The sequence below is a fragment of the Rhea americana genome, unplaced genomic scaffold, assembly GCF_003343005.1.
Source record: "Rhea americana isolate MKP2758 unplaced genomic scaffold, rheAme1 scaffold_402, whole genome shotgun sequence".
NCBI classification, from domain to species: Eukaryota; Metazoa; Chordata; class Aves; order Rheiformes; family Rheidae; genus Rhea; species Rhea americana.
Genome location: NW_028186538.1, coordinates 254,685 through 273,067, shown reverse-complemented (window position 1 = coordinate 273,067; position 18,383 = coordinate 254,685). Strand labels below are relative to the sequence as shown.

Sequence of the window (18,383 nt, the reverse complement as noted above, 5' to 3'; positions counted from 1 at the left end):
CGGCTCCCTCCTCCTCCTCCTTCTCCCCTCGGGGGGGACCCGGCTCACTCCCCCTCCCCTCGGGGTGGCCCAGTGTGCTTTGATTGTTTATGGTCTCAGAGGAGCCTGAACTGTCCGCAGGCTACTGCCTGGAACTGGTGTTTGTTTKTGCCTTCACCATAGCTCTGTGGGTATTTAAGTGAGGATAGGGGAGGAAATCGTTTGTACGGCCCTCGCGAGGGAGAGAGATCCATACGGTATGGTTCCGATTAATTTTGTTTATGTGACTGTGTGCAAATTTTCTCACCCAAAATTCCCTTCACTTGGGGATGGATCCCGAGATCCTGTGTAACTCTCATGAAAGTACCCCTGCTCACACACTTCTGCTAGCTCACAGTTTGGTGAGACCCTTTCCCTCTTTTACCTGTTTTTTGGCTATTACAGGGTAATAATCAAGTTACTGATTTGACTGTCAGTCAAATAAGTTTCATCTGTTTTAGCGTTGAACATAAAGCATGAATGTGTAGAGTTATTGTTTATCTCTTAAAGTCTGAGGATAAGCRTATGTATGCCCATTTGTAAAATCTGTGACCTCTGTAAACCGTAGGTCTTTGGCATGCAGAATCATTTTATTGATGACCGTTTTCTGAATTACCGCTTGCACATTGCAGACTCTTACTCCATGGCTTTTGGTTGCCCTGAAGAGAGTTCTCTAGCTCTGTACCTGGACTTTGCACTGTTGCCCATCCCTGAAGTGATCTGAAGGTGGCATGTGATGGTTCCCGATGTCTTCATTGGGTTCGTTGTTCTTTCAGATTTCAGAGAAGTATGTTGGATCTCTCTCTGCAGTGGAGGTTTGCCAAGCTGCCCAACAATGCCAAGCTGGAGATGGTGCCAGTCTCTCATAACAGAGTGGGAGTGGAAAACACGGTATGTCCATTTCACAACAAAACCTGATTTATTTGATTTTTGGTCATGAGGGACATGATCTTGGAGGCGTGATGATCAAAGCATGATTAGGCTTGGTCAGTGCTCGAGTGGAAGACCACCCAAAGAATAGTTGGAGGTGGAAAACAATTTGGTATAATTAAGTAGCTGAAGTCTTTGCTTACAGGCCGTACAGTTGTGGAGTTGCAGCTTTGTGCTAGAGGATGGGGGCATCTTTGGGGGAGGTGAAAAAAATAGTAAATGTCTAAGACCTTAAAGTCTTGCTCAGGAGTTTACTCAACAGCTGAGTTATTAAATTAGTTCTCTCTTAATTTTTATTTCAATTGTAATAATCTACCTCTATAAGATTTAACTAAAATATCGAACTGTTACAGGCTTGTCTTTTTCTTCTTTCCCAGCGTTGCTGTTCGCAATGTGTTCACACAGCTTTRGAGTTTTTTTTCTGAGGGATGCTTTGTTTAGCAGTGGTTGAATATGCCTTTTCAGTATAGTTTGCAAAGTGCTTATGGATACTTTGTTCTTTAAGAATTTTTGTCACATTTGTTTGTAGGAGATTTAAAAACCTTTTTATGTATGTCATTATAGCAGCTGGAGGCATAACTTTTAAAACAATGCGTTGTTRTTAATGAGCATGAACACTTCATTTTGTGTGATAAAAATAGTGTATGATCTTGTTTAAGTAGTCTGCAAATGAAGATTTGTCTATCACTAACAACAATCCCTCTTCTTAGTGACGTGCCTAATGTAGAGTTTTTCAAATTTAGGGGAAGGTTTTGGGGTCTGTAATACCAATCCCTTATGTCTGCTTTCTGAATTGTGTTAGTCTTTGTTTTGTTACAGGCAGTTYCTTAGGCTTAGCAAAAACATAAACTTATACATATGATGAAATGTGAACTTCTTAATGCTATAAGAAGGTTTTGGGACCTCGGCTGTCATTCATTGTGGGATGCTGTGTAGTTTTTAGGATCCTTGCTGTCTATGTTTCTCTATAAAACCTCTTTATGCTTTGTTTTGCACTCTGATGTTTTCTTTTTCACATTGTGGCAGAAGGAAGTTTGAGCTTTAGATGACATATTTAATTAAAAAAAAAAGAAATACCACAGGCTAGTAGCATCTGCTGTGGTTTTTAGTTGCAAAGGTTATGATGGCATCAAGTTTGTGTTCTGGAGGGAAACAGTTCTGTCAAAACGGTACAGTGATGACTTTACCTTACATTTACATCCAGTTTGAGGGTTGTTGTACTTGTGGAAATTTTTTTTTCCAAGCAGATATAGCCAGTATATCCAAAAGTATGAGAAGGACTGAGTATATGAGAGAGGCTGTAACTTGGAATCACTACTTAGATTGCAGAAGAGAAGCACTAATGAAAGTTTAAGTTGTTACTGTTYCGTTTTGTTTCAGCAGAAGAGCCTGCAAGAGTGAGGTTTCCCTTTGACTGTTTGTTGATGTTTTAGAGGGGGGAAAAAAAAAGACAGCAGATACCCTTGTTAAGGGTGCAGTCTAAACAGAGTTGCTGCCCCATAAACTCGGAACAGAGATCTTACTTGGAAGAATTTTATACCAAGGCAAGAAAATCCTTTGTACAAAATACAATTGACTGAAAGAATTCCCTGTCACAGGGAATCGATGTCAAATAGTGCAGGAAGTTTAAAACAGCTGGATAAGTCCATGAATAGAATTGAGACTAGGGTTATGCCCTAATGTAAGGGTAGTCAAGCTGTGGACTCGATCTAGCAGGCTGGTTGTGGTGGTGGTGGGGTGAACATGCTTCYGTGCCTTTTGTTATTGGCTCCTTCATTGAGATAATTTGCAAATAAATAGATGTTTTTTACTGTGAAACACTTAGTAGTAGGAGATAGAATACAGACTTTGATAAATCATTGATTTGTTCAGCAGATTTGATATTTTTAAAAATAGAGTAGTTTTAGATTTGCCTCTGATTGTAAAAATCCTTGATTTCTATAAGATATGTCTTTATTGAAAAGTTGAACAAATTCCTCTTGCAGTGGTGGGAAGTGAACTGTACTCCATCAGTACAATTCTAGTGATGAAGCCATTAGCCATTTGCTTGTATGTTTGTGAACTTAGAAAATAATTGRCTCTAGTCTCTGTAATATTTTATATAGAGTTGGGGGTTTTCAAAAAGACTTTTATTTTCTAATTGGCTGAATATGATTTTCCTGACAAGCTTAGCTTTGAACTGTTGTCCCAAAACTGATGCAACTGGCAGTCTGAATTTCTGGTCTGGATTCTTATAGAATGGTGATGTCAGCTGTCATCACTCTGCTGTAGCTGAGAATAATCTAAGGCTTGTCTTCAGCATCGAAAAAGCAGGAGGTCATGTTAGTGATGGGATGAAACTACTTAGTTCTGTTGGCTAGTTGCTGATGATGCCACTGTTCCCCTTCATGCAGAAAAATTGCTGGCTCCAGCAGTTTGCAGTCCTGTGAATGCAGGAGCAGAGGTAGATGACACAGTCCACCAAGGCATCAGCGTAGATTGCTGGAGTGTGTGGTGGCTATTTTTTCATCTCTCTCTCTCAAAAAAAAAAAAAAGATTTTTGCCCTGAGGTTGTTGGTAGTGTTATATTGTTATATGAATGAAAAGTGCTTTGCTATTTTCCTTTTCTTGGCCACGTGCTAGATTTTTTTCCTTTGGAGTCCCTGGGAGTTTAAAGTTCTTCAGGACTGTCCTCAGTGTATTAGTGTTTTGGACTTTTTCCTCAGTTCTCAGGAGAATATGTAGAAGCTGCATGAGTATGTGCTCATGAATATGAATTTTCACTTTCTGAATTAGGAAAAGCTTATTAGAACAGGCAGCTGTCCCTTGCCTTCCATTCTAATGCTGTCTGCAGATGTTTAAGAACATGATAATTGAAAGCCAGGAATTATTTTTGAGATTTTGTTTTACTCTTAATTTAAGTTTTAAAATTTGGTAGTTAGGAAGCATTAGGGAGTTGCAAGTTACACGTGTAGTTGTTTTGAACTCAACAATAGTTAATTAGGTCTTCAAAATATTAAATAAAAAGGGTAGATTTCAACCGTGTTCATTGTTTCTCTGTGTAGATGTTCAAGTGTGCCACTTCTTCTGCCTCAGGGAAGTTCTTTCCCAAATCAGTGCTTAATCTGCAGAGCTCTCGTGTTGGTATTTTAGTTTATGCAGCTGCATCAATGAGTTCATGACCTCCTGTCTGGGTTATTGGAATTAGTTCTATATAGCTGTGAAATCCCTTGCTGTAAAGTTTCAGCTAGTGTAAAACAGAACATCTCAATTGCTTGAGAAGACCTAAGGTAGGAACCCATTATTTGGGATTCTTGCACTGATCTTTTTCTGAATAGGGTTCAGGTCAGGATCTGACATTTTAACCAGCATTCTCTGAAACTGAGATGTGTTGCATGATACTTTATTCTCTTTATTGGAGAGTGTGACCACCTTTGGCACATCCTCCTAAAACAGTACACGAGCTGAGAAATGCTGAAAGAGTGAATGAATGTTCAGAAAAGCAGATGTTACATTGTGGAACTGGCTCCTGGAGAGGAGATAATGATTCCAGCATCCATTTTATCCTGAACTGAATGCAAAAACTACTGCAGTGATTAAGCTTTCTGCCTGCTTCTTTGTTTTACCATCTTGACAAATGAGCAACTAGCAGAAAATTGGGGTAAAAAACCCACAGAAGTCTTAGAAAATCTACCTCTGTTGCCATTTGCCCCCTTCAGCTCTTTTATCTTAAGTTTACCAATGTGAACTTTATCTGTAGTCTTCAAATTTTGCCTTGGACTATTTTTTTTCCAGGATGAATCTGACACTTGCATTGGAACTGTTCTCTTCAGAGTTCCCAATGACTTTTTCAAAGCCAAGACTCAGAATGAGTACTGTAGCCTTATTTCCCCATCAATCTGTCAGCTGCTTTCAATACTTTGACCACCATTCTGTGAATGTGGTCTCTCTTGACTTAAGAAGTGTGTACGCTCCTATTCTCATTTGATTTTCTCCAATTGCTTGTCCAAAAGATCCGTCAAACTCCTGCTTACTTTCTTTGGAAGCTCCATAGACTTTGGCCTGAGTCTTTTGTGTTCTTTCTCTACATCTTCTGACTCAATAATTGGCAGATATGCTTGCTTCCAATCTATCCAGAGACTCAGAATTGTTCTCTTCTATGCTCATCTCTCTTCTTTCTTTTGAAGCTAAAATTTTAGATTCTTCAGGCCCTCTGAGGATATCTAGCCACACCTCATTCTCAAAATTCTCTGTAAATATCTCTTTTACTTTGAATTTATGTGATTAAGGAAATGAGAATCTACTTTACTGAGCTTGTAGAGATGCTTTTTGTTCTCCACAGACATTGTATTATTTGGAAAACATAGTGCAACTCTTCTGTCTTCTGAATCAAGAGAAGATTTCTGTATAAAAGCCTTTCCTTTCCCCTTCTTTCCCCTTTCCCCTTCTTTCCCCTGTCACTTATGATTGTTTGGAAGCCAGGAATATACTTTGTCTTAAAATTGTACTCAAATGGATGTCCTCTAGAATTCTTTGAGATAGTTCACAGAGAAGTGGAGTCTAGAGTGTGGAGGAGATGTCGTTGGGTAGCTATACTGGGCAGGCTGGTGGACATTTGAGTTGCAGTGAGACTTGTTTGTCCTGCTGTTTCTGTAAACAGTTAGTAACAATAATGAGCTATTCCAGCAGTTTGTCTCATCTCAATTTCTACATTTTGTTTACTCAGATTGTGAGCTCTTGGAACAGATACAGTATGTTTGTACAGTATGAGGCACAGTGGAGTTCTGAGTTAAATCCTGATGTATTAGATTGATACAAAATAGTGGTAAAGTTGCAGAGTAAATAGTTTTGAACTGCAATATTGCTCAGAATTGGATCAGGTGTGACCATGATTTAATCAATAGACTATTTTCCTAGCTTAACCTCTTAAATATTTCCCCAAATACATATTCTGTTATGAAAGTAGAATTAACAGCTCATTAGATTGTATGTTTTTAATTCATCAGTAATTATGAAGAGTCTCTGTTTTCATGATCTAAGCACTAAAAATCCAACTGTAATTTTTTTTTGTTTGTTTTTTCCCTTGTGGACTAATTTAATCTAGAGATTAAGCTCTGTATTTTTTGGTGCAATTTGCATTGTAGTTCAATACAAATGAGCAGGAGACTGGAGCTAAGAGATTTGAGTTCTAAGCCTCGTATTATCCTTGTATTATATTTATTTAGCTATGTAACTTTAGGTCTGGAAATATATAAATTTTTAAAATGTTGTCTGATATGCCCACAAATATTTCCAGTACCACACAAAGCATCCTGCTGTCTGAGAATAAATATATTGTAGATTGTCCGGATGAGAGGAACGTGTCTCATGTGAGATTACTGAAGTTGTATTTTTTTACAGTGCTGAATGAGTACTATGGGCTTGGACTCAGAAAGCAACTTTGCAAGTCTTATTAACTGAAGTCATACAGTTATGTTAAATCTTTAGTGATGTGAGAGAAGAGTAAAATGCTAATGAACTGCCCAAATGAGGCTCTTTACTAGAGAATTAAAAATTTTAACATTTATATTTATGTTACAATAGAATTATTCTAAATACCAATTTCTAAAAGAATATATTGAATAACCTTCAGCACTTCTTAACTAATTAATCATTTGCAGTAAGTGTTGAGAAGGAGGTCCCATCTTTATGGATAACTAGAGGTAGTTGAAATATTTGAAGAAAAAGTTGTTGTGAGAAACATTTTCCTTCAATTTTCAGGTTAATTCAGTGTATTTTCCCTATAGGTTCGGATTGCATTACACTTAGATGATGGCTCCCGTTTACAGGACACCTTTCTTTGTCAACAGACTTTGTGGGAGCTTCTCAACCATTTTGCAAAGACCAGGTGAGCAATGCAAGGAAAAAAATGCTTGTTCGGACGTATTTCTGAGTGAGAGCAGCTAGCTGTCATTAGTGATCCAGATAAACCTGCAAATTTGTAGAATTAGCCTTTATTTGACTGTATTTTTCCCTTTACAACACACATACTTATCTTCCCTTGCTCTTTCAAATTTGACAATCCGTAATTTCATTATTATTTTTAGATCCTGGAGTAGCATTCTGGCTTCAGGGCGTAAACTGTTAAAAAAACTGCTAAGGCTAGGAAGAAGCTATACCCAGATATGTTACTGCATCTGTCTTTTGCACAAACTTCTTTGAAGTGCTAAGTACTGCCAGTGGTGAGAAACTAGTCTCCATCAACTTAGTCACCCACTCTGCTCTGCATTTCAGCTCTGCAGTTCCATGTGATGAAGGGAGTTCTTTTTTAATCAAGATACTATGGCTTTAGGGATTCGTATAGGTCCTTCAAGGAAACCTGAAGCTCTCCGGAGGTTAATGTGGCATCTTCAAATGGCTGATTATATCCTATTTAAATAGAAGAACTTGTAATCTATTCTTGGTCTCATGTTCTACCTGGGTTTACATTTATTAAATATATATGTGGATTAGAAATCTTATTTGAGTCCAGTCTACATCCAGTGCTTCCTTTTGTTTTTAGTTTAGACTTAAAAATGCTGTATTATTTTGGAATGTCAAATGAATAAACTCTTCTCCAAAGATTTTTTTTTTGGTGTCTTGAAAGACAGAATCTTTAAGCTGTGACAGCTATTTTATTCTGAATAGAATTTCAACTTTTTAAATTGTGTTTACATTTATCTGTCTTATGATAAAATGTCTTTTCAATCATGTCTTTCTAGCTTGTTCTTTCTCTCACATTTCTCACCTTCTACCAATTGCCTCAGGCTATTTCTAACTTGGCAAAATAACTTCTTTTGCCTTTGAAGCTCTTACCTCACTGTACAGATACTGTGCAACAGTATTGTGTAACTAGGAACTATAAACTCAACCTTTTAGGATATAATTACAAGATGCAAAATGATGAGTTGTCACCTGGCAGCTGAGCCATAGCAACTGGCCACTTACAGGTATGTTTTCACCTACACTGCAGACTAATCTGTACTAGCATAAATTACTTCCACCGAAGTTTAAAGTTGCTTATTCTACACTGCAGTTGAACTAGCCTAAAAGCACAGGTGGCCAGGTAGTGGATGGGGTAGAAAAGTACCTCCTCAAATCAGAGTAGCAGTTGAGTTGTGTGCCTGAAGCTGTTCTGGAGCTGTTTCCAGGACAGCAAAGCTAAATCTTCCAACCTTCCATTGGTGAACTGCTAATTTTCTGCCAGCTTAGCCCACTGACTGGCTCATAACAAGATCAAAGGAGTGCCTAGTGCTGGCCTGAGGGAGGGATTTGGGATCATGGGGTGGGAGGCAGGTCAGAAACAGCTTTAGGTGGCAGCAGTGGATTGAACAGTTACTGCCTTCTCTGTGCTGGTGACAGTAGTTTTGTAGCTTTATGTGGGTATTGGCTCAAATAGCTGATTCAGCTGAAAAATATTTTTCCTTTGTGTTATCTCTCAGGTAGATCAGTTTCCTCATCTAGTTCAYATTTGGGTCTCAAAGACAGTTGTGAAAAGTACAGTGCATCTGAAACAATGGTAAAAAAAAAAAAAAAAAAAGGGTAGCAGCATGAATGGTGGAAATGGCTTATGTCAGTATTGCTACTCAACGTTTAGTATTAACCTTACCGATTCTATGATCCATCAAACCATAATCTGAGGAAATGCTTGAGGTAGTCTAGTGACCCTAGAACTATATAAATGTGTTTTTTATTCATTCTCCTCTTTTCTTTTCCTTAAAGGTTGGGGACCCAGTCTATTCTATAGCATTTACTCTTAAGTCAAAAAGGACAATCTTCATGTAAATACTAGAGAGTAAGGTGGGGTTTTTTTTGTTCGTTTGTTTTGAGTGGGAAAGAGAGAAGGAGTAGGCAAGACAGGAATGGGGAGACGAAAGCCACATATAATAGCTGTTTTTAAGGCCTCTGTTGTACCTTACAACATTCTTCGCCTTATGGGAGAAGTGCCTGTGGCAGTCTGGGAACTGCTAGATTGGTAGGGGAGTAATTGCGGATAGTGATAAATAGCCCTTACGTGGCTTTCTCACACATTATTAGTCAGTGTTTCTTTAGTTTATAATTTGAGCTTTCTTATATAATTTTGCTCCTTTGCAGTGTTTTTATTTGTTATAGGTTGTTGTAACAGTACTAGTTAAAGTACATATCACTCTGAAGAATTATCTGCCGCAGAGTGCTAAGCATTATTAGCTTCAGTTCATAAGATACAGCTGTTCTTTTCTGCCCTCTGGAAGCTGAGTTCAGATATCTGGATGGTATTTGCAGACTTATTAAATTCAGTGAGTGGCAAAGATGCTGGGGGTGACTTAAGCACATATGAGCTGGATCTGTATAACCATCCATACAGATTTCATGAGTTGTGCTGCTTTCCAGTGTGTACTGACTTAGCTGACTAACTAGTCAACTAGTTGTTGACTTTTGCTGAATTCTTCCTTGGACTTTCCAATTGGAGACATTTTCCTGGAATGCTCAGCTGCTGTAAGTGCGTGAGGGGAAGTATGCTAAATCCACTGGAATTTCCCCTGAGTCTCCAGCATCTATCTTGGCTAATTGGGTCTGAAGAAGGTCTGGAAGCTATTCTAGGCTGCTCCTCCTCTCAGCGTGCGGCAGTCCTTGCACAAGATGTTTACAGTCCCTGTCAGATCACTACATGAAGGAATCTAATCTGCCTGCCGTTCCCTTTCTGAAGAACAGCACATCAAAGAAGTGACACTGTTTGATGTGTGTGCTTGCCTCAGTGAATGCATGTAATGGATTAGCAGCAGCTGGAGGAGGAGCCTACTGGCTTCCAAGAGTTATACAAAAATAAGTCTCTCGGGGATCTTTGCTTTGAGTCTGTTCTGCAGAGACTGGTTGAGGGCACAAGCAATGTACACCCTTTTAGCATCAGGCATGGGAGCATTGTTGCTTTTCTGTCTCACACTCTTGCCTGTCTGGCAGCTTCAGCTGCTTTGTAGACTGTTTCACATAGACAGTGGTTGCAATCTGGACAACTGAAGACAATTTTGGCAATGACCATGACTCTCTGCTGTTTTTGAGATATTGTTCGCTATGTTCAGGTATTTTTCCACACGTTTTTAAAGGGTTCTTCAGTCCATATTGTTCCTTGGATTGAAGCAGAAGAAGTTTTGGAAAGCTAAATGAAGTGAGGTTATGTAAGTCAAGTTAGTTTGCCCTCTCATGGGTCTATTTGGGGTGCATATTCCATTGTGCTTCAGCTTCTCTCCTCCTAAATGGTGATCATTCACCTTTCCTGATAGAGAGATGACTTGAGGTTTAAGTTTTTTTTCCTCTGGCTGTTTTTACCCTTTTCTGTGCTTCCAGAGAAGAACTCCGAATTATAAACTCTCTGTACTATTTCCTCCTTGTCTCAGCAGTCCTTTGTTTTGTGTGCTTTTATCTAGTTTTTCCTTTTGAGAATGTATCAGATGTTACTTCCTCAGATGCGGAAGGATTTCTGTCAGGATATAGGTAGTCCTACTTGGAAGCATCAATGCTAGCAATAAGGTAGGGATGGCTAGCTGTCCTGGATTGTGCAGAAAAGTCCAAGCATACACAGACAGCTATGGTGTGCTAATGGTAGTCTTAAGTGCTATTTTGTTCCAAGCTTCCATCTGGGATGCAAGATTTTTTTCTGCCTTTCCTCGTCAAGTGTGGGCCTTTAGAACTTACTGAGTTACTGCTGCAAATTGCCTGAACCTTGGGTATGAATCACAAGAACTAGCATGGGCTTGCGTAATCTAGCATTGGAGTGTGTTCCATGCTGCATGACAGTTTGCATAAAACAAAAATTTCAGGTCATTTTTGTATAAGGTTGGTTGGTTGTTGGTTCTGAGTTCCTAACCCAGAAACTCTGAAATAATGAGGTTTCATTGCATAGCTTGGTTTTTAAGGGGAAGTTTTCTGTGCTATTTGTCTCTGAGTCCTCCTTTGCTTTTTCTTCAAAGTACTTTGCAGTAGTTTGTGCTCATTAAGAAATGCCCTAATTTTGAGTGATCTTTTCCAGCTTATCACAACAAAATGCTGGAACCCTGTAAATAGAAAGCTTTCTTCTACCTACAAGTATCTTTATTTCCTTCCTTCATATTTTGTTGTACTTGCATAACAGTTGTCTAATTTCACTCTTGTTTCTGTTCTACGGGAGTCTGTTTCTGGTTCAGTCTTTTTTTTCTTTTCTTTTTTCTTTTTCTTTTTTTTTTTTTTCAGAGGGACTGCAAATTTTGAATACTTGTTTTTAAAGAGCAAAGAACTGTAATATATGACACCAATGGGATGGCTAGGATGGATCATACTTTGCATGGAGCACTGCATGATAGCACAGGATATTAAGAATCTTAACATGTAGATGGATAAGGTAAAGGAATAACCAGAGTAGAGTGGGCAGGAACTGTCATATTTGACTGAGTAGGATTTTAGAGAGTAGGATTTTGGAGATGATGATAATCTTAAACTTGAAGACAGTGAATGGAGTTGAAAGTAATTCTGTGATTGAACCACATAAGCAAAATAAGTGATAATGAAATGCTAAATTGGGTGGACAAGGCAGAAGAGGGTAATGTTTTGAGGAGAGTGGAAAGTGTTTATGTGGGAATCTAGAGATATTATCTAGTTGCAGTGAGGAGGAATAAGTGATATTCCTGTAGGTGTAGAGGGAAAAGCATGAATTTTGGAAAAAATTATGAGTGAATTGAAAATATAAAGCGGAAGAGAGTGAGAAATAAAAACATATGAATTTTTTTTTTGGTTGTTGATAATTCATTCTAAATTAGAAAGGTAATTATTTTTCAAAAATAATGAAGCTTTGAAKGAAGATGATAAAGGAGGAGAGGGTGAATTTACTCATGTAGTTTCCGATGAGGAAGAGATAGCCAAGAGGTGATGTCAGAGCAGCCAAGATACAAAAGCAGGTGGAAGGGGACAGGTTTAATGGTTGAGAGAAAAAATGTTCACATTACGATTGGACTGATTACTGCAGCTTGTCCAGGAGATACTGTCATTTAGAGATTTCAGTTTAAAGTGAGGAGCCAAAGACTGATTGTGAGGGGACACGTTTTACTCCTGAGAGTGGAAGAGGGGGAAACGACAGTTCTCGGAAAGTGGCCAAGTAAACAACAATATTAGGAAAGTCAGGAAAGGCCAGTGACTTTGAAAGCTCAGGGACAGAGATAACTACCTAGAAGGAYGGGGACCTGTTACGAGAGTTGACCAAAGAATTCTGTTATATATCTTGCTCTTGGACCCTTCCTTGGAGTAGAAGACATCTAGACCTTTGCAGAATGTGAGCAGGTTTGTTTTTCTCACCAAAATGTAAGCAAAGCCTGCTCGTTATTGAACTCCTGCTTCTTTTTTGTTTGATCTCCTGGTCACCTCTTCCTGAAGAGCATATGAGAGTAGTACTGCAGTTGGGTCTTTTAGGAGTCTTTTTAATACTCCTTTTCTTTTTCTTTTTTTTTAATATTTATTTATTTATTTATTGTTCGTGGAATTAAAAACAGGCTAAGTGACAGCTGTTAAGTACTGTTTGAGACCAAAGTAACTTGGAGGTTTGTCTTAACCAGAGATTTGTCCTGTATGCTGATATTTTGCTGGCATTACTTTGAATAGGCTAGCAGCTGCAGGATTTATAAACACAACTGCAAGCAGGGTCTTCCTGATGTGTGGGAAAATGCCTGGGATAATGGAACCAGCTTTCCGTCTGATTTTGGCAGTGTTTTCAGCTATTTCAGTGTCTTAGTAACAGTAGACAAGGGGTTATGTAAGAATAGTCACACTGGTACAGATAGCTGTTCATCTGCTCTAGTATCTTGCAGATGATACCTTTGGCAGACTAATGACAATTTTTCGTATCCACCTGTCAGATCCTTTCATGGATCTCGGTTTTGATGGTAGCTAACACAACTCTCCCGCTTCTTCCATTCCTGTTTAGTTTGTATTGCTCACCTCCTCTTGTTTACCTGTTGTTATTTATGCTGTTCTTTCTCTGCCATCAGATTTGTGTTTCCACTATTTTCTTTCCAGCTGTCCTTTTTGCCCAGCAGTCTTTCAGCAAACTCCATTCTATACTAGGAGCTTGATCTCTTGATTCCTGTAGTGTTATATACAACTTTCTGTCCTTGACAGTGAATAACTGATGGCAGAACCCCAAGTCACAGCAGAGTTGTTCTAGTTCTTTTTTTTTTTTTTTTTTCCTGGTTGTTGATGCTGAGTTAGGAAGATAATTGTTTTTTTATACTCTGAACCTTGAATGTATGGATTAGGATGCTGTGGGTATGTCTGTCACTTACGTCTTGTGGGAGTGGATTTGATGTGTTGGTTGGAAGAAATGTGTTCCAAAAACTGGTACCTGAGTAAAATCGCACTGTGACCTGTTGCAGCTAGTCTGGAAGTAGTTTTCAGCCCCTGACTTTGCCAAATCAGACCCATCCCTCAGGACGAGTTTTACATGTTGCTCTGTTTGCATTTGTTATCTCTGTGGAAGAACAGCAACTGGAGCTTGTCAGTTGTGTTCTGACTCACCTTGTCCCGGATCACTGTGCTGTTGCTTGCTTTATTTAGAAAAGCTAAAGTTTTAACTTTGAGATCAGGATTGAAGATAGACTGCTACAATTAAAACAAATAGGGATCTAAATTCTAGTCTGTGCTTAACAGGTTTGCTCCCCCACATCCCTCCATCTGGAACTCTTTGATGTGTTCTTGCTCTTAAGGATTGCTCAAGGATTTAAGTATCATGGTTTTCCAGGTGTCTGTCTCAATTCTGRATGACTTCTGGCTCCACCCACCTCACATTTCTTTGAAGCTGAGTTTTGAGTCTAAATGTAAATATTGTTGATTAGTTTTCCTGGAACTTCATGGTTATTTCCATTCTGTTTCTGCTTTATAGGCTGCTCGACTCCTTCCCTGCTCAGTTTGTTTTATCACTTTCTACAGGGCTAAATAGACTCTTGTTTAATGTTATGTAAGACACTGATTGGATATAGGTATGTTTTTGTGTGTGTGTATATATGTATGTATATATAGTCTTGGAAACCGCTAATCTGTGGTGTGATCCAGATCACATTATAGAAAGGCTACCTAAGATGATATTAGCATGTGTATATAATGTCAGGTAGCTTTGATTGACCATTATGAAGATATATGAGTTTACTGGAGCCACTGCTTTGGAAGTAGTACAGTGCATTTGGGTATGTAGACTTTTGTCTACTACTGTGCATGCAGATTGCTATAATGCTGAGGAGTATTTTCTTGTTCCTGCCTGGACAGAAATTTTTATCTCTGTCTAAAGATGGTCTTTCCATAGTGATTGTTAAAATAATCACCTCTGGGTTGGGTTCATTACGTCACTTTTTGTGACTTACCTGCTATGAAATAGAAGCCTTACTAACAGCAATAGTTAGTGTGGCTACAGCATAGCTATGCTATATGATGTGTGCGGTCACTCCAGAATCAGATATTCACTTGCCTGAATGAATTTTTTCTATCACTTAAGGAATTCTCCCATAAACCCCAGAAATAACTTTGTGCCTCGGAATATTGTGCCTGAAATGTTTAGTGTTTAAATCATACGATACTGAAGGGAGAATGCTTTAAGTAATGGAACTCCATTCATTAAACTCCTTTCCAGAAGAGTTGGAATGAACCTAGCCTGTCATTAAATCCTTGTCTTATAATCTTCTCTTGTTCCCTCCCCAGGTGTGACACCCCAAAATTAAAAGAAAAGATAGAGAACGAGTCCCTGAAATTACAGTTTAGAGATACAAGGAATACCTTAGATGTAAGCAGTCAGAGTTCATACGTAAGTTTTGTGGCACTTGGACACCAAGTTGAGAAATGTTTTACAAATGTGTTCAGGGGAATGTGTGGCTATGACTGCTTCTGCAGAATTATGAACATCGCAGAGAAACTGTTGAAGTGCAAACATTTTTTTTATGACAAATTTTTTTAGGAAACTTGTTTCCAGAAAAAAATACTGTATTTTTTTTCAAGCTGCCAGGGTCCTGAAGGCTTTGCTTTTTTCCTGTAAAGTTCACTGCAAAGACTAGAAGCAAAAAACGGAAGAGACTGTTAAGTGCGARTGTTTACATAACCCTTTAAGTAAGCCACTTGCAAAGCTCTGCTTGAATTTAGTAGCCAGCACAGGGGTAATAGAGCATAAAATGTCAAGCTGGCTTCGGGGACTGGCTTCTGCCTCTTTTGTCAGAGGCCTTAGGAGCAGAGTGAGGATGTATCATTTTACTAGRCTGTCAGGTGCATTTCATTAGCTGATTTGCAGTGACATGTTTCTGGTAAAGTAGCAGGTGATGGGTGATTGCTTCCTGCTGGGGGGAGGCATAAGGGAAAGCCAGTCTTTTCAGGGGCTGGACTACAGAGAGTACTAAGATCAAGGGATTTTACAATGAGGAAGAATTTCAGCTGTTTTTGCTTTTGATGCTGGAACAGCTGTTGCAGTGCAGATGGTATATACTAGCTCATTACTAAGGGATGTTCTGGTCATAACTGAAATGACAGAGCTTTGCATAGGATGTGTTAACAGTAACTGTTGAACACTGCAATGTTATGAAGAAGAATGAGTCTCATGAGTTCTCACTGTGTGGATGGGGAATATCCTTGGGCAACTCTTTCACCTTTTGTTTTGTAGTTTCCCCTGCTGAGTTACATTCAGACCGTCAGCCTAAAGCTTTTGAAAAAAGGATTTTGAGAATTCAGCTAGCCATCTCTCCTAACTGCAACTGTCCTCAGGATGGGCAGTGTTCTCCTGGTCACCTTTTGGCATTCACATGCTTGAGGGAGAGAAACAATCTATTCTTCTTCATCTGCTCATGTTTCACCACATTCTCAGCTGATTTCAGTTTGAGTTTCGCTCTGATCATTGAAAGGGAGACCAACGTAAAAGAGAKTTTCTCTTGTTGTTGAATCTACTTCTCTCACTGATTTCAGTAATTCAGTGTAAAGTACTGCTTAATTTTGCAAGGCTTTTTACATTTCTACAAACATTTAAGGTTTTGTATTGCTAAAAGCTCCATTTTTATTTTTTCATTAAGAACATTGTGTTGGAGAGTTTTCCACATTTGTTCCTTTTTGAAATTCTGACTGTGCTATATGTCTGTCCTTAGACCCCTTCTCTGGTTGCACTGGCACATGGTGTATGTCCAGAATATGTTGATTTGCAATATTTGGTGGAGATAAGTTTGCCCTTTTTATCATACTTTTCTTTCTGATGATACTCGAGACAGAATGATCCTGCTGGCTGCTCAGTTTTCTCTTGCTGTCTTTTGCAGCAGAGTGGAGTTTGGTCTCCATACTTGGCAGTCCACTGTTTACAGAAGCAGATAATAAAGAATTTACTTTTAACACTTGTCATTTTCTTACTTTATCCCATTTAATTTTAATTACTTCAATTTACTGCAAAGCTTTCTGATTGCCAGTTGCATCAAATCTCCAGGTTTCAAGCCGTATGCAAGCTTAGTGGTGGTGGTGATCGTGGTGTGTGTGTGTATGTGTGTGTGTATTTTTAACCTTAAATGGATGAATATAATTGTTGCTTTTATTTGTCTGGATGATTATTCTGTGCTGGATCACTGCTTAGTGTGCAGATTCCCCCCCGCCCTCACAGAGTAATCCACCGACAACACTTGTTATTGTTTGCTCTTGAAGGGGAGAATCAGTTTCAGAAGAATGCTGATTCCAGAGGGAAACATTTTTTGCTAATCCTATATGCCAGCCAGTAAGTGGGAGAATGTACTTCACAGCTTCTTGATTGGTAATGGAAAAAAAGAACTTACATCTCTTTGATCTAACAGTTCTGTAAATATTCTCTGGAGAAACTGAATCCTCTTCAGTGAAGCTGGAGATACCTCAGGGTAGTGCAGATTGGATCATCATCTCAAAAGTCAATTACAGCCTCAAACAATCCTTTCTTGGAGTAGAAGGAAAGATTCATAAATTAATCCTAGACTCCAGAACCTGATTGCTCAGCCCAAATTAGAGTAGCAGACTGTATCTTAAATGCATACTGAGGCCAAGCTAACTGCACTATTAAAGGTTAGCATCTGCAATGGTTCTTTCTTAACTTGAATACTGAGACTGCTGGAACTAGACTTTGTGCCAATTTTGGAGTTAGTTAGTAAGGGACTGTCATTAGCGCTCTGACCAAAATTCTGGTCTGTAACTTAACCAATGTTACCAGTACTGTCTTTTTCAGTAATGAAAGGTGCAAAAAATGTGTGGCAGCTATCTGATTAGAATTTAAAGAGGCTTTTTTAACGCCAAGTTGATATAGAATAACTGATCTCTGATATAATTCTAAATTATTGAGGGAAATGAAAATAAGCCTGTACTCCTTTCCCATATATACTTTCACAGTAGAAGAGGAAYGCAAGAAGGCATGTGGCTCTGCATAGGATGGACACTACTGAATGAGTGAATCATCTTGGACAGATGAGGACTGAGACTTGCAGTAACACAGTGATTGTCTTTTTCCTGTCCATCTTCTCCTTTTGATCAAGTGAATATGTGATAAAGCTTCTTCAGTACTTCAGAATTGGTTATCTGGAGAAAAATAGGATAGAATCTCTGAAAGATTTTTCTTTGTAGTCCCAAGCTTATTTTTTTTTCCCTTTCCCTGTGCTGTGAACCCTTTGCTTTTTAAGTTTTCCTTTGCAGATGGCTTGTCAACAGCTTGCATCATTATTGATGTATCCTACCTCACTAAAATTCCTAGCTGCACCTTTATCTTCACTTTGTCTACTGCTGCAGCTTTTTCTTTGGCTTTTTGTCCCTGGTCTCCATAATCTAAAAGYGTTTGCTGTTTTCTTTCTTTTTTTAGTTGTTACTAAAACAGGCAGGTTCCTTGTCCTCATTATTGCTTTTGTACAGTACTTCATTCTATTAGATGCTCTGTATATACAGAAAGAAACTAGCCTTTGCCCAAAGAAAATATGGTTTAAACTGTAGTAGACTAATTAACTTAGATAAAAGGTTAAAAAATCGAGTAGTAGTATATCATGTTAGACATTGAGTACTGAGACAGTAACAGTGGTGTTTTCAGATTTATCTAGTAAAATCAACTCATGTCAGAATTTGACTTGAAGAATTATTTCTCCTTTGTTTTTAAACTTTTTTCTGGGGCTGTGTTTAAGGAGCACTAGATGTGTTGGAGCAAATTCTTTACCTGATGTCCAATACTGATTTTGTGAAATGTCTAAGAATTGGTGCTGGAGTTACAGGGCAGAGAGCGTAATTAGCTAATTTCACTTTTCACGCTTTCTTTACAGTGGTTTTGGAGGGGATAGGTTACTCTACAGATGCTGCAGGTTATTTTGCTTTTTATTGCAGGGAGTTTATGGAACAGCACGGTGAATTCTCTCCGGTCTGTATTTACATGAGAGATGAGGTAAGTCATCCTGCTCTCCTTAGCTGTCTCTTTTCCTTCTGTTCCCCTTCTT

General features: G+C 38.7%; 1 protein-coding gene across 3 annotated transcripts in view; it reads left to right on the top strand.

Annotated features, from left to right (window-relative positions):
• The first annotated feature begins 28 nt into the window (after positions 1-28).
• ASPSCR1 (ASPSCR1 tether for SLC2A4, UBX domain containing) overlaps positions 29-18,383 on the top strand; it is a 54,509-nt gene continuing 36,154 nt past the window's right edge. The window contains exons 1-4 of one of the 3 annotated variants that reach the window (XM_085314390.1): positions 29-236; positions 795-909; positions 6,714-6,814; positions 18,274-18,331. In XM_085314390.1, the coding sequence (XP_085170516.1) occupies positions 808-909; positions 6,714-6,814; positions 18,274-18,331 (261 nt within the window). In that variant the 5' untranslated portion in view covers positions 29-236; positions 795-807. Of the gene's footprint in view, positions 237-794; positions 910-6,713; positions 6,815-18,273; positions 18,332-18,383 lie in introns of those variants that run through there. The other 2 variants (XM_085314388.1, XM_085314389.1) reach the window with 2 other exon arrangements.